Here is a 14,882-nt window from a genome sequence, read left to right as displayed (position 1 = left end):
GGTGGGCAATGGCTGCCGACTGAGAGCATCCGCACAGTTCTCGGTGCCTGGCCTGTGGCGGATGGTATAGTTATATGCTGATAGCGCGAGTGCTCACCTTTGTATGTGGGCTGAGGCATTAGTATTTATCCCCTTGTTTTCAGCAAACAGGGATATGAGGAGCTTGTGATCGGTTACCAGCTCAAATTTGAGGCCAAACAGATACTGATGCATTTTCTTTACCCCGAACACACACGCTAATGCCTCTTTCTCAATCATGCTGTCGGCCCTCTCGACCTTAGACAAGCTCCTGGAGGCATAGACGACAGGTTGCAACTTCCCCGCAACGTTAGCTTGTTGTAATACACACCCGACTCCGTACGACGACGCATCACATGCTAGCACAAGTCTTTTACACGGGTTATACAATACAAGCAGCTTGTTGGAGCATAAAATGTTTCTGGCTTTCTCAAAAGCAATTACTTGTTTTTTTCCCCATACCCAGTTCTCACCTTTACGCAATAACACATGTAGGGGCTCTAAGAGGGTGCTTAACCCCAGTAGGAAGTTACCAAAATAGTTGAGGAGTCCCAGGAACAACCGCAGCTCCGTGACGTTCTGTGGCCTGGGCACGTTCCTGATAGCCTCTGTCTTGGCTTCTGTTCTCCCCAAAAACTCCACTTCTGTTGCCATGAAGACGCATTTCGACCTCTTCAGCCGCAGCCCTATGCGATCCAGTTGCTGGAGGACCTCCTCCAGGTTTTGTAGGTGCTCGACAGTGTCCCAACCCGTGACCAATATGTCGTCCTGAAAACCACCGTGCGTGGTACCGACTTGAGTCGGCTCTCCATGTTTCTCTGGAAGATCGTTGCAGCCGACCGAATTCCAAACAGGCATCTGTTGTAGATGAACAGTCCCTTGTGCGTGTTGATGCAGGTGAGGCCCTTCGAAGACTCCTCTAGCTCCTGCATCATGTAGGCCGAAGTCAGATCGAGCTTGGTGAATGTCTTGCCTCCTGCTAGCGTCACAAATAAGTTGTCTGCCTTAGGTAGCGGGTATTGGTCCTGTAGCGAGAAACGATTAATAGTTACTTTATAATTGCCGCAAATCCTGATCGTGCCATCACTTTTGAGCACTGGAACAATCGGGCTGGCCCACTCGCTGAATTCCACTGGGGAGATGATGCCCTCACGTTGCAGCCTGTCCAGCTCGATTTCCACTCTCTCCCTCATCATGTGAGGTACCGCTCGCGCCTTGTGGTGAATGGGTCATGCCTCTAGGACCAAGTGGATCCACACCTTCGCCCCGAAAAAGTTTCCAATGCCTGGCTCAAAAAGGGAAGGAAATTTGTTAAGAACCTGGGTACATGAGGCCTTATCGACAAGTGATAGCGCTCGGATGTCATCCCAGTTCCAGCGGATTTTGCCCAGCCAGCTCTTTCCAAGCAGTGGGGCCATCGCTCAAGTCAATCTAGATGGCAGTTCGTGCACCGTGCCCTCATAGGTGACCTTGACCATGGTGCTGCCCAGGACAGTGATGAGCTCTTTGGTGTCCATTCTCAGTTTCGTGTGGATGGGGCTCAGGGCTGGTCTGAGTGCTTGGTTGCAACACAGTCTCTCAAACATCTTTTTACTCAAGATGGATTGGCTAGCGCCAGTGTCCAGTTCCATGGCTATGGGTAAGCCATTCAACTTTACATTTAGCATTATAGGTGGACATTTCATCAAAAATTTATGCACCCCATGTACTTCAGCATCTGCCTCCTCTCTGAGGCTCAAAATTGCTTTGATCCACCATGGACCGATCTTCCTCTAACCGTGGTGGTTAGCAGGTTTTGCAGAGCTTGCAGCTCGTCTGCAAGCTCGTTGGAGGTGCCCCATTGTTCCACAGCTCTTGCAAACATACCCTTTGAAGCGGCATGAATAGGCTGAATGGAAGCCTCCACAATGCCAACAAGTGTGAATTTCCTTGCATTCATCCTTTGTTGTGGACTCTGAGTCATCTGGGTCACCTGAGGCCTGCTGGCAGTTGCAGACTCGTGGTTTCTGCTCTGTACATTTCTGCTCGCAAACACAGTTCCAGTTAATTTATGAACAGTGCTAGAACTTGTGTGCTGAGAGATTTGTTTGGTGTTATCACCGGTGGACATAAACACCTGTGCTATCGCAATGGCTTTACTGAGGGTCGGTGTCTCTACAGTCAAAAGTTTTCGTAGGATGGTCTCGTGGCCAATGCCCAGTACAAAAAAGTCTCTGAGCATCTGCTGCAGGTAGCCATCAAACTCACATTGTCCTGCAAGTCGCCTTTGCTCGGCGACATAGCTCGCCGCTTCCTGACCTTCAGATCGCTGGCACTTGTAGAACCGATACCTCGCCATCAGCACACTCGCCCTCGGATTAAGGTGCTCCCGAACCAGTGTACACAGCTCCTCATACGACTTATCTGTGGGTTTCACCGGAGCCAGAAGATTCTTCATGAGGCTGTAGGTCGGTGCCCCGCAGACTGAGAGGAGGACCGCTCTCCTTTTTGCAGCGCTTCCTTCTCCGTCCAGCTCGTTGGCTACAAAGTACTGGTCTAACCGTTCAACATAGGCTTCCCAGTCCTCACCCTCTGAGAACGTCTCCAGGATGTCCAGTTTGCTGCATCTTTGCGTTGGATTCGTATACTCGTGCCAGTTGTTATGTTCCTAACACAGATGAGACTGTACACAGGGAGGTTAAAGTAACAGTGACCTCAGTCTTTATTAAGACACTCCAGAGTGAGGAACAGGCCTTAGGGGCCGGCTTATATACAGTGCTCCCAAGAGATGGTGGGATCCCTTGGGACTTCAGGGGATGCGCTCCCTGGTGGCGGAACATGCAAGTGCATGCTTTACAGATACACAACATTTCCCATGCTTACTCTGCTGTACACAATTCTCTAAATTATATAACTGTGAACAATATGCTGTTATCTAAACTGCGAAGCAAGCAGGAGGGCTGGGATGACACTCTCTGTTTGTGTGCTATGAATATGTCACTAAATTGCTGGGTACAGTTTATTGGATAGTGATTTCATTTTTATGCCTTTTCTAAATCCAATCCCGAAGAGCTGAAAGGGACAATTTAAAACAAAATTGGGAATTTTGCACTGCTCGGGTGCTTAATGCTCGGTAATAGAACATTTTGCATTTCAGACATTCAGAGTCAATTTTAATTCCTGAGCGGGAACAGGGGCTGGTGAGATCCAGCCCGTCCGGGAGTGGCAGCAAAGAGGTCCAGCTGACTTTAACAGCTGGATCTCAATAACAAGCCATTGGCAAATTCTCTGACCTAAACAACCGTGAAGTCGATAGGAAGCGGCTGCCCAGCTATTAAAATCAGGCAGCGGGAGGCCACCGCAAGGGACCAGAAGGAACAGTTTCTGACACTCAGGTAAGTGGTCAGGGGGCATCCGGCAAAGATTGCAGATGGGGGAAGGGGAGGGAAGTACGGCCCAGGGGAGGGTCACGGTTTCCTTGTGGGGCCTGGAGGAGAACTCCAGCTCTTCCTGGGCTACAAAGAAACTACAAAAAATGTTAAATAATGTGCTTTGCTGGGCCCTTTTTAGTCCTGCTTTCGTTTCCGACAGAGTTGGCCTAGCACAGGTTCCCCGCGCAGACCCGATGTTAAGATTGCAGTCCAGTCCAGATAACGTCATCGGAGTTCAATGTGCATAATTAAAGAAGGACCCTGTCAGCTTTGGGCAGATGTCCTTGCCCTATGCAATTTAAAATTACAGCTGACGGGATCAGGGTAGACGACCAGCGGGTATGTTTCCCCCTCAGTTTTATCTTCCCTTCTGCCTGTTTCCGCCAAATTGGTAAGTTAAATGCACTACCCTCCCGGCCCTCCAGGGTCAGTAGTTAGCACTCCCAGGACAGCAAAGCTCCTTCTAATCTGTTCAACAATATGCCTCAGCCTAACTTCAGAAGAGTAAACCTCCTACACTATCCACCACATCAGGTATCGTTTGGCCTCTCCAAGGGACATTGCCAAATTAGTGCCAAGGCCGGGGCAGTACTGCATTCTGGTCTCATGCCCACTCGGAACTGACTTTATGATATCTCAGATGCAGCTCTTGTAGGAACCTGCAGCCAGCAGAGAGAAGAAATTCCAATCCCCTCAATCGGAGTTGGATTTCATTTCAGGTCGCAGAAGAGAAAAGCCAGTATCTAATGCAATGTATGACTTAGCCCCCCTCAATGAGCCTGTTCTACAGCCCCTAATTGTTCAATGCCAATCTACTGTCAGTGACATGACACTGATACTAATTCTAGAGTGATAAACCTCAGCAAGACATAGACAGGCTGGTGAAATGGGCAAACACGTGGCAAATGAAGTTTAATGCAGAAAAGTGTGAAGTACGCATTTTGGTAGAAAGAAAGAGGAGAGGACATATAAACTAAATAATACAATCCTAAAGGGGATCCACGAACAGAGAGACTTGCGGGTATGTGTGTATAAATTATTGAAGGTGGCAGGGCAGGTTGAGAAATCAGTTAAAAAGGTTTAAAGATCCTGGGCTTCATAAATAGAGGTATACAGTACAAAAGTGTGGAAATTATGATGAACCTGTATAAAACACTGGTTCGGCCCCAACTGGACTATTGTGTCCAATTCTGAGCACCACACTTTAGGAAGGACGTGAAGGCCTTAGAGAAGGTGCAGAAAAGATTTACAAGAATGATTCCAGGAATGAGGGGCTTCAGTTAAGTTGATAGACTGGAGAAGATGGGATTGTTCTCCTTGGAGACGAGATGATTGAGAGGAGATTTGGTAGAAGTGTTCAGAATCATGAGGGGTCTGGACAGGGTTGGTAGAGAAAAACTGTTCCCATTTGCAGAAGTGTTGAGAACCAGAAGACATAGATTGAAAGTGATTGGCAAAAGAACCAAAGGCGACAAGAGAGAAAAAAAATGTACCCAGTGTGTGGTTAGGATGTGGAATGCACTCCCTGAAATGGTGGTGGAGGCAGACTCAATTTTATCTTTCAAAAGGGAGTTGGATAAGTATCTGAAGGAAAAACCTTTGCAGGGTGTAATATATGCACTTGTGAGTACGCTCACAAGTTTGTAGAGCTGTTGCTTTAAAGTTTAAAGTTTAATTTGTTTAAATTGTCGGTTTTAGTGCCCCTTTAATAAGGGGGCATTTGATTTACATTTGTTTTACAGATACAACAAAAATAGTTGTAGAGCTGGTGCATTGTGAATGGCTGAGCCAGTCACAAGACTCAATAAAATCCGAGTCATTTAGGTCTAGGTCATCCATGATGTGATATGCAGTTAGGAGCCGGGATGAATGAACTGGTAATGTGTAGTGTGATTGTTAAACCTTTGTTAATAAACCAACTAGTTCTTAATAGCAATGTGTTGCTATGAATTCTTAAGCAAAGAACCCAGGGCTATGGGGAAAGGGCAGGAGAGTGGGACTAGCCGAGAGTCAGCATAGGCCGAATGGCCTTCTTCCGTGCTGTAACCATTCTATGATTCTATAGTACCTGAACGACCAAGTTGCTACTTATAAGGATCAGTGCACAGGCTCACTTACCAGAAACAAATGGAAAACTTTAACTCGTGATTTTTGTTTCCTTCTCCAGGTGTTATTAAGTGCAAAAATGATCGAAACCACAGAAACGAGCAGCTTTGCCCAAGGTGCTCAACCCCCAGAATGTTTGATGGCAGTGAACTGTTCAAAATTCCTCCAGATAATCTGTCTTGTCTTAAACCAACTATTTACTCACCATTAAAATTACATAATATCTCCATCTGGGAAAATGCAGAATCAAAGCTACTGACTATAGAGGATTTCCAGCAACCTATTGGTAAATTAGCACTGAACTTGACAGATAATCAGGGAGCTGAAGCAAATTTCACCTGCGATGTGCTAGAGCCTAGTCATGGAACAATAATAAACTGGCAACTTAAAACAACTCAGGAAGCAGCCATCAACATGACAATGTCTATCTACCTAGATTGTAATGTTGGCAATAACATCAGAAGAACATGGGAACTGATTGCTTATTACAGTGAAACTCCAGCTAAATTACAGAGGGAAGTAATGTTGAGTAAAGAGCCATATTTAAGCTACAGATACAAACAAGTTCTGGATAATGATGCCTCCTACTATACCGGCATCAAGGCTAGTTTGATGGCCCAACCGATGTGGTTAATGCAGCCTTTCTTCAGCATCAAGTTGGAAAGAGAGAAAACCATGAGCAATAAATTATTTCTGAACTTTACTGTCAATCTGTCAGGGACATTTAATTTTGCAAGGAAACACAATGATTCGTGGCTGATGATAACACAAGATGATGAAAAGGAGGCAGAGCACGTAGTGGTTGAAGGAACCATGCTGCTCCTTTACTGCAAAGTGGCTGGCACCATTATTCCGATGATTGAATGGATTTTTCCCAATGGGATGCGGACATCAGCACCTCACAGCAGTGAGGACAATCGCATCACCATCTCCAAGAATGGAAAACTGATTATAAAAAGTGTGGGGATTTCAGATTCAGGAATTTACTACTGTGTTGTGACTGGAGGGGATGATGTAGATCTTCGGCCATACAGGGTGGCAGTCAAGGAGCTTGTTCTTAGCCCACAGGCTGTAAATGGTGAAACAATATATAAGTACAGTGGGGAGTCTATATACCTTCTCTGTCCCACTATCTCCCTACCTGAAGCACACATAAACTGGATTCTACCAAACAACATTATAATGAGTCCCTCCTCACCAGCAGGGAGATTTGTTGTGCACAATAGTTCCTTGACCATTAAAGAGAGCAGTTCAGAGGATAATGGCTATTATAGCTGTTTGGCTTTGAATCTGTATGGAGTGGACATGGTTTCACACAAGATAATAGTCACTGATAGAACGGAGTCCCATTTTCTAAAACCAAAAGCGTCTGAAAAAATGTCATCTGCTCAGTTCTTTGACCAGCTTGAGCAACAGGAAGCATCAGGCAATGAGGAAATTATAGATTCTAATCAATTTGTGGGATCTGTTACCAAGGAATCTACTCCTGACCTTAGACCAAAAGGAGGAAGACCACAGAAAATGAAAGATGCACAGAAAAATTCCAACCCAATGGTTCCAAAATTCCAGATCAGAGGGAGAGCAAGGATCCTGAACACTGGGAAAAATAGAACCACGGAAGGGAAAAGGAGCCGTCACTCCAGAAAGAGAACAAATATTTCTGTGAAAGAACTTGACCCTCAACTTTGGGCTAAAGTTTTTGCCAAAGCACATAGAAAAAGTTCCATTAAGACACCGAGTCAGTTTGAACACTCTGCCACATCATGGTACAAGGGAGACATTACCACAAAGTCTTCATTTATATCCATGGAGGAAGACTTGCGAATGAAAGAATCTTCAGCCAGTAGTTTGGATTTAACACAAGATGAAACAATTCATTCAACACCAACCCAATCATCAGGAGATACAACACAAACTCTGGAATCAAAAACCCACAGATATCCCATGCCACCCACAGTAGCTATTGGCAGTGGCTTACACCAAGGTCATATTTCAAAAGTCACACCAGGGAAACCTAATCAAACAAACAAAGAAGCTGATCATCTTTGGCACTCAATGTTATCTTCCACTTTCAATCCAACAAAGCAACCGTCCCTTCTTTACAATCAGTTTAAAGAGGGTCCATTGATCACAGATAACTTGGCGAGATCTTCAGTAAGAAGAACATCAATGAGAACAACTACGCTGCCTGTGCTGATAGGACAATCTCAAACATTTCTGGAAGATTCTGGGAAAGAGCAGCTACAGTTACTTCACAAGGAATCAAGTCATTCTACAACTACAAAGGAGAAAAGTAAGATTCAGACCTCAGACACTGAAAATCAGGATACTTTGTTTTTTCAGCAGTTTTCAGAGGAAGCAAAACTTTTACCCAAAATATCATTGGTGCTATCCACTAAAAGGATGTCAAGACCTCAAACACTTTCAGTCACAAAGCTGATTAGAAAAGCAGCAACAGTCAGCACAAGGCCCAGCCTGGGTCCTCCCAGATGTACGTCAACAGGCAGCACAAGGCCCAGCCTGGGTCCTCCCAGACGTACGTCAACAGCCAGCACAAGGCCCAGCCTGGGTCCTCCCAGACTTACATCAACAGGCAGCACAAGGCCCACCCTGAGTCCTCCCAGACTTACGTCAACAGGCAGCACAAGGCCCAGCCTGGGTCCTCCCAGATTTACGTCAACAGTCAACACAAGGCCAACCCTAAGTCATCACAAATTTATACCAACAGTCATCACAAAGCCAACCCCAAGCCCTCCCAGATTTGCATCAATACCTGCTTTGGTTACACAGTCTGGCAGAACTTTGATGGCAACACCCCTCTTACGAACCAAACTGATTAAAACCACTCTGAATGGGGTAGTTCCAACTGTAATGCAATCAAGTTACAAGCCATCAATTACTTTACCTTCTGTAAGATCTAGTAATAGCATGAGGGAGCCAAAAACATCTCAACCTCTGACATTACCAGACGTAACCAATACCTTAATCAGCCATCTTACTGTTCCTGGCAGGTGTCGTGGCAGAGGATGGACACCTACCAAGAGAAGGTTACATCCAAATAGACCTGTGTATAATCGAAGACTACAAATGGTCCACCCCATTGCAAAGCCCAAGGGAAATAAATCTGTCTCAGGTGAAGTAAAGAGTTGGTTTCAGAGAGAAGTGGTCCCAGTTGCAAAAGACCAACTTAGAGTCCCTGGGAACAATGTTTCAAGTATCATTACTAAAACAACAAACAGGGATGGAATGGTCAGATCTGCACAGGTTTTGTTGTATAGAAGATGTCCCCAAGCAGCAGCTAAAGGGTGGCAGCAGACATTCATTGAAGGAGAAGCATCTCCTCTCCAAACTACTGTTTTGTCAGTACAGACGTTGCCTGTAAAACTCACCTTTATTGGTGAGAAGCCAACCAGCCCAGTCACAGTTCCTGCACCATATCCTTCTGAGACAAGAGAGGATGACCAAAGTGATTCACTGACCACAGCTGCAAAAACATCTGTTGGCATTATTGAGCAATTTCAAGAATTGATGAGCAACCCTAAAGTAAATCAGTCAGCACATGAACAGCCTATGGTTATTGCCTCCACTCTCACCTCAAGAAGATTCAATAGTCGAAACACCAATATATCCATGACAACCAGGATGACTACAGTGTCCATTAGAACGGCAACAACTGTGCTCTCTGCTCCTGTCAGTCAAACAACATTTCTACCAGGGAGACAAGTGAAGAAAGAATTTCCTTCCCAACTGAGGCCAACACAAACTACAGTACAACCACAGCATACCCCAATGACCTTGGCACCAAAGATACTGCTGATAACTTCACCACACATGTATAGGATGACAATTCCCCTCAAGCCCACTTCCAAACCTGCATTCAATTCTGGCCCAAGAGAGACGATCACTTCAATTGTTACTCCACCTAAGAGAGACTCATCTAACAGACAGAACTCCTTGGGAACAGGTCAACAGCAGCAGTCAAATGTGCAGAATCCAGAGCAAGACATATTAGTTAGGTCTGTGGCTCCTTGGAAACCAGCCAGTGGAAGTTCAGATATCTACAGGTTCGCTATGTTTAATCCAAAGCCAAATAACTCAGATGCCAACTTTAATCACCCTTTAGTCACCTTGCATCCAAAGATTATCCATAGCAGAGTGACAATGAGGTCTCCTGTATTTAGTACACCACCACCATTACTGAACATAAAAAGGATTTGGCCTCCTTATTACTTCACCTACAATAAGGATAAGGTGATCAACAGACCTGAAATCACAGCTTTAACAGCTAAAACCCATCACTTTACGCCACCATCTGTCATAGCGATCACCACTCCAGTGTCTACCTGGAGGTCAACAAGGCAGCCCACTTTCCAGAATCAAGTCAATTTTATCAAGGAAGTTCAGGGTAGAGCTGATAAGAGAGGTGAAAATGGGAATCTACTAGATACACGAGGGCCTGTAACCAAAATGCCAGGCATATCCAAGGGAGGCTCTGGGCATCAGGCCACTATCAATGGCAGAAATGGACCTTATGATTCAAAGTTCCTTTATCCAGTTTTTACTCCAAAACCAAATTCTGTTGTCCAAACACCGAATCCAAGAACTACCAGTATATTTGTTCCAGCAGTGCTCACTGTTTCACAAAGTGCCATCCAAACTCCACAAGGGGCTCTACCTGATACAAGAATTTTCTACAGGCCTACAGAGCCTGGACAGAATGGAAAATTTGTCCCATATTTTCCTAATGCAATTCTATTTATGCCTGATTCAAATGGATTTGGGAAGCAGCCTAAGATTTTGTCAACAGAACCAGAGAGTGTATCAGCATTAGCTGAGTCTGATGTTTTTCTCCACTGCAATGTTGTTGGTGAACCGCAGCCCTCTGTATCATGGACAAACGTTTCATCAGGTATATATGTGATCAAGGTGCATATATCTAAACTTTCTATCTTTGTTAGTTTCCTACTGGCACAACCTTTTTGACCCTTTGAATACTCAATGGCCTTGAAATCAACACTTAACAATCATGTGGAATTCCGTTGTCCACTAATTTAAAGAAGGAAACCTACTTAACATGAAATGGGTTAATGCCTCAATTAACCAGCATAAACAAAATAACAAAGAAATTGTACATAAATACATTAGTATTTGTTCATTAATCTTCACAGAGCATAACTTACATTTGCTTCCCAATTTCTAGATGTAATTTTCTTCTCTTTTGCCTCCCAGCTGGATGTTGAATCTTCTGTGCAAATATCTTACAGATGAGTGTCCCAATCTAAGCATTAGTCACCCATTCACCAGGTGAGAGATCACACAGGCAGTAAGTTCCTAACTGTCTGTTATTGCCACTCTATGACTGAATCTCTAGGAAATGCACAGCAGTGTGGGCTGAGGTTTCTACCTTTATCTGTGTGGGTAGATGTTTAGCCTCACTTGCAGCTCTCTAAGGATTGTCTGAGATTGCAAACTGTCCTCAGGAAATTCATCGACAGGACACTGGTCCACTTTGTGACAGAGAAACTGGTTCGCTGATGGACACCACCACAATGATGACATATTTTATTTACTGATGTATCTGCTGACTGATCCAGAACATACCGTGCAACAAGCCATTCAGAAAACTGCAGAATATGTAATTTCTGGAAATTCACTGATAGCACTGCATGGAGTAATGTAACCTTGCCTCTCCATTGTAACATTTCAAGTGTATTGCTCACTCATCATAGCCAACAACCAGGACCATTGTTCTCTTCATCGCTGCATACAAGAGAGTGTATAACAGTGTGGCTTACTTGCACAAATTAATTAAAATGTAGTTATTATTAATTTAAATTATGATATTTTGGTTAACATTGTTTTAGTTTACTTTATAGTTAATGAAAACTACACCAGTGGGCAGATCTACTCCCAAGTTGCTGCCAGTGCCACTCTGGACTGACTACTGGGAGAGTGTATGTTTCACACTCTGTTTCCCCCCCTCTTTCAGATGACAAGGATGGTGCTACTTAGATTGGGGGACTCATCTGTGAGATATTTGCAGAGAAGATTCAACATCCAGCCATTTATTTTATGCCACAGAAATGCATTAATGCAGTATTCAACACAATGAATGAAATTTATTTCACCTGGTTTCCCAATTATATTGCTTCAGCAGCGAGATTATAAATGGCATCCCTCCTGTCACTTTTAACTGTGTAGTAAAACTGCTAGTCATATTCAGGTCATCATTTAATCCAAAATTATAGTTTGCTGACATGATTTTCATAGCCTTGATTTCACACCCTATGCCTTTTTAAATGTAATTTTACAGCTTTCTCTCTTTCCCTTTCTATCTTTGATCCCCTTCTCTTTAGACCTATATTTTCTTTCTCTGTCTTTTTTCACCCCTCTCAGTGCCACCATCACCCCACATGGTCTCCTTGTTCTGCTCGTAGACCCCACCCACCCATTATCTGATCCCTATTTCTTTCAAATTTAGATGCATTGTCAATTTGCATTGAACCTTATTTGGGGATCTACTGGAAGCAGAGATATTGCTTTTCACTAGTGCATGTCCCAAATATGTCACTTTTGTGTTACAACTTTTCTGGTTACCATTGTCCCACCATTAAACTTCCTTCATTTACTGTCTTTTCACAGGAACCACAATCCAGGCAAACATAAAATACAGTCAAAGATTCGAGGTCTTCAGAAATGGTACATTTGTTATACGGAACGTGCAACTTCAGGACCAGGGACAGTATATATGTACAGCGTACAATTCACGAAGCTCAGACAGGGTGGTAGTCATGTTGGCTGTGATAGCTCATCCACCCAAAATGCAGTTCCCACGTTTCCAAGATGTTACAGCATACCTGGGGCAGGATGCCTTGCTGCAGTGTAAGGCTGTAGGGAAACCCCGACCACAGATTGCATGGCTTCTCCCAGACAAAAGTTTCATTAGATCAACAAGTCTCATTGGAGCGAAGGTCACCCTTCTTCCAAATGGAACACTCAGAATCAGGGAATCCAATTTCTCAGACAAAGGGAATTACAAATGCATTGCAAGCAATACCGCTGGTGCTGAGACAATCATGGTACACCTCCGTGTTGTGGCCCTGCCACCTGTGATAAATGAAGAAAAATCTGAGAATGTCGTTCTTATCCCTGGTCAGAGTGTCTACATACACTGCACGAGCAAGGGAATGCCAGAGCCCCTCATCCGCTGGACACTGCCAGATGGGATTCAAATTAAAACATCTCAATTCTTGTTAGGGAAACTCTTTGTTTTTCCGAATGGCACGCTTTACATTAGGAATGCCTCCCCCAGGGATACTGGGAATTATGAGTGTGTTGCTACTAACTTGGTAGGAACCAGCAGGCGTACCTTGAATGTTCAGGTGAAGACAGACTTCAGCCTCCCCAAGATCAGTTCCACCTCCTTGAAGAGAACACAAGCAATTTATGGGAGCACCATATACTTGGAGTGCTCAACCTCAGGAAATCCAGAACCCAAAGTGATCTGGAAACTACCCTCAAGAAAATACGTAGACTCAAGTTACAGGTAAAGAGATAAAGAAAATGTTCCATTCATGATAAGTGGCCCGGAAGAAGCTCATTTGCGCAAACCAGCTAGAAATGGTGCATAGATTCTAAATAGGAAATAAAATAATTTAGATGAAGATGACAGTACAGTGGCACTGTGTTTTGGAGCACTTACACCTGCATTATGGTTTGGAAAAGCGCAGGTTCAATTTATCAATTGCGCTCAATTCCCAATCTGAGTCTCATTATGGAAGGAGGCACCAACCATAGATTGTGGCATTTCCCAATAGGGGATAAAAGGCTAGCAGGGGAATCGCATCAAGTTGTTATCATGCACCTCTCATCATGTGTCTCTTGGGTCCATTATTGGAATCCTGGAGGTAGAAATCGCATAGTGTCAGTCTGTTAGTGTGAACTAGGCTCAGGGTTTGTTCTCTGCACAGGAACAGGTATTTCTAAGGCCCGATTGAAATTGAGCCTTGGGTTTCATTTCTATTAGAACCATGAGCTGCAGACACCAGCTTCCCATCCCCAGACAGCAAAGCGGACATCAATGTTGGGCCGCTGCAAGGCAAGTCTCGAGGCTATGGGGTAGGGGGCGGTGGGTAACTAAAACTTGTGGAGGTAGTGAAGCACTAGCCATGGCTCAGTGGTGACACTCTCGCCTCCGAGACAGAAGGTTGTGGGTTCAAGTCCCATTCCAGAGATATGAGCACAAAATCTAGGCTGACACTCCAGTGCAGTGCTGAGGGAGTGCTGCACTGTCAGAGGTGTTCTTGTTCAGATGAGATGTTAAACCAAGGCCCTGTCTGCTCACTCAGGTGGATATAAAAGATCCCATGACACTATTTTTAAGAACAGCAGAGGAGTTCTCTGGGCAATATTTCTCTACCAACATCACTAAAAAAAAGATTTTTTTTTTCATGATCATTAACACATTGCTGTTTGTGCGATCTACATGTCAAAGGTACTTAAATGGCTGTAAAGCACTTTGGGATGTCCTGAGGTTGTGAAAGGCGCTATAGAAATGCAAGTCTTTCTTTCTTTGCTCCGAAGGGTTTTTTATATTAATAAAAATGTGAAAACTTTCCTTTTGCTGAAGAATCCTGAGTGGGGCAGGCCTGACAGCTGCCCTGCTCATCACTGACTAATTTTGAAAAGGCATTAGGCCCCTAGTTTACATATGCCAGAGATCGAATACCTGTTTTAGGCATCTGCCTGGGCTTACCTCTGCATTACAGGGAGATAGTTGAAGTATGTTGCCTTCTTAGAATGGTAACTACCTCAGCTAAAACAAAAGTAACTAATTAGAGAGAGAATTAGAAATAGCAATTCTCTCTTAATCATGAGAACAGGTTGCATAAGTTTGGCTTTTATTCCCTTGACTATAAGAGTTTGAGGGGTGATTTGATTGAGGCGTTTAAAATGTTAAAATAATTTGATAGGATCGAAACAGAGAAATTATTTCCTCTAGTGGGGAATCCAGTACAAGGGGCTAGGCCATTTAGGAGCTAAATCAGGAAGCACTTTTTCCACACAGAGGGTAGTAGCAATTTAGAACTCTCTCCCCTAAAGGCTGTGGATGCTAGGATAATTGGAGCTTTCAAGACTGAGATAGATAATTTTTTGTCAGGTAAGGGTACATAGCAAAGGTAGGAAAATGGAGTTGAGGTGCTGATCAGTCATGATCTAATTGTGTGGCGGAATAGGCTTCAGGGCCTGAATGGCCCATCTTGTTCCTATTTTCTGTAACTGATCTCTCTTCTTAGCCAGTCCCTTGGAGTCGAGGATGATTTGCTTCCACACTGATATGAGTAGTCA

At 44.2% G+C, this 14,882-nt stretch overlaps 1 protein-coding gene across 1 annotated transcript in view; it reads left to right on the top strand.

Annotated features, from left to right (window-relative positions):
* Positions 1-14,882, top strand: part of LOC139266081 (matrix-remodeling-associated protein 5) — an 87,766-nt gene that overhangs the window by 57,515 nt on the left and 15,369 nt on the right. Inside the window, exons 5-8 of the mRNA XM_070883935.1 lie at positions 5,596-7,892; positions 7,979-8,342; positions 10,342-10,443; positions 12,177-13,080. Of these exons, the coding sequence (XP_070740036.1) occupies positions 5,596-7,892; positions 7,979-8,342; positions 10,342-10,443; positions 12,177-13,080 (3,667 nt within the window). The remainder of the gene's footprint in view (positions 1-5,595; positions 7,893-7,978; positions 8,343-10,341; positions 10,444-12,176; positions 13,081-14,882) is intronic.

This window comes from Pristiophorus japonicus, chromosome 6 (genome assembly GCF_044704955.1).
Source record: "Pristiophorus japonicus isolate sPriJap1 chromosome 6, sPriJap1.hap1, whole genome shotgun sequence".
Classification (NCBI taxonomy): domain Eukaryota; kingdom Metazoa; phylum Chordata; class Chondrichthyes; family Pristiophoridae; genus Pristiophorus; species Pristiophorus japonicus.
Note: the sequence above shows the minus strand (reverse complement) of the source record. Positions and strands in the feature narration are given on the sequence as shown.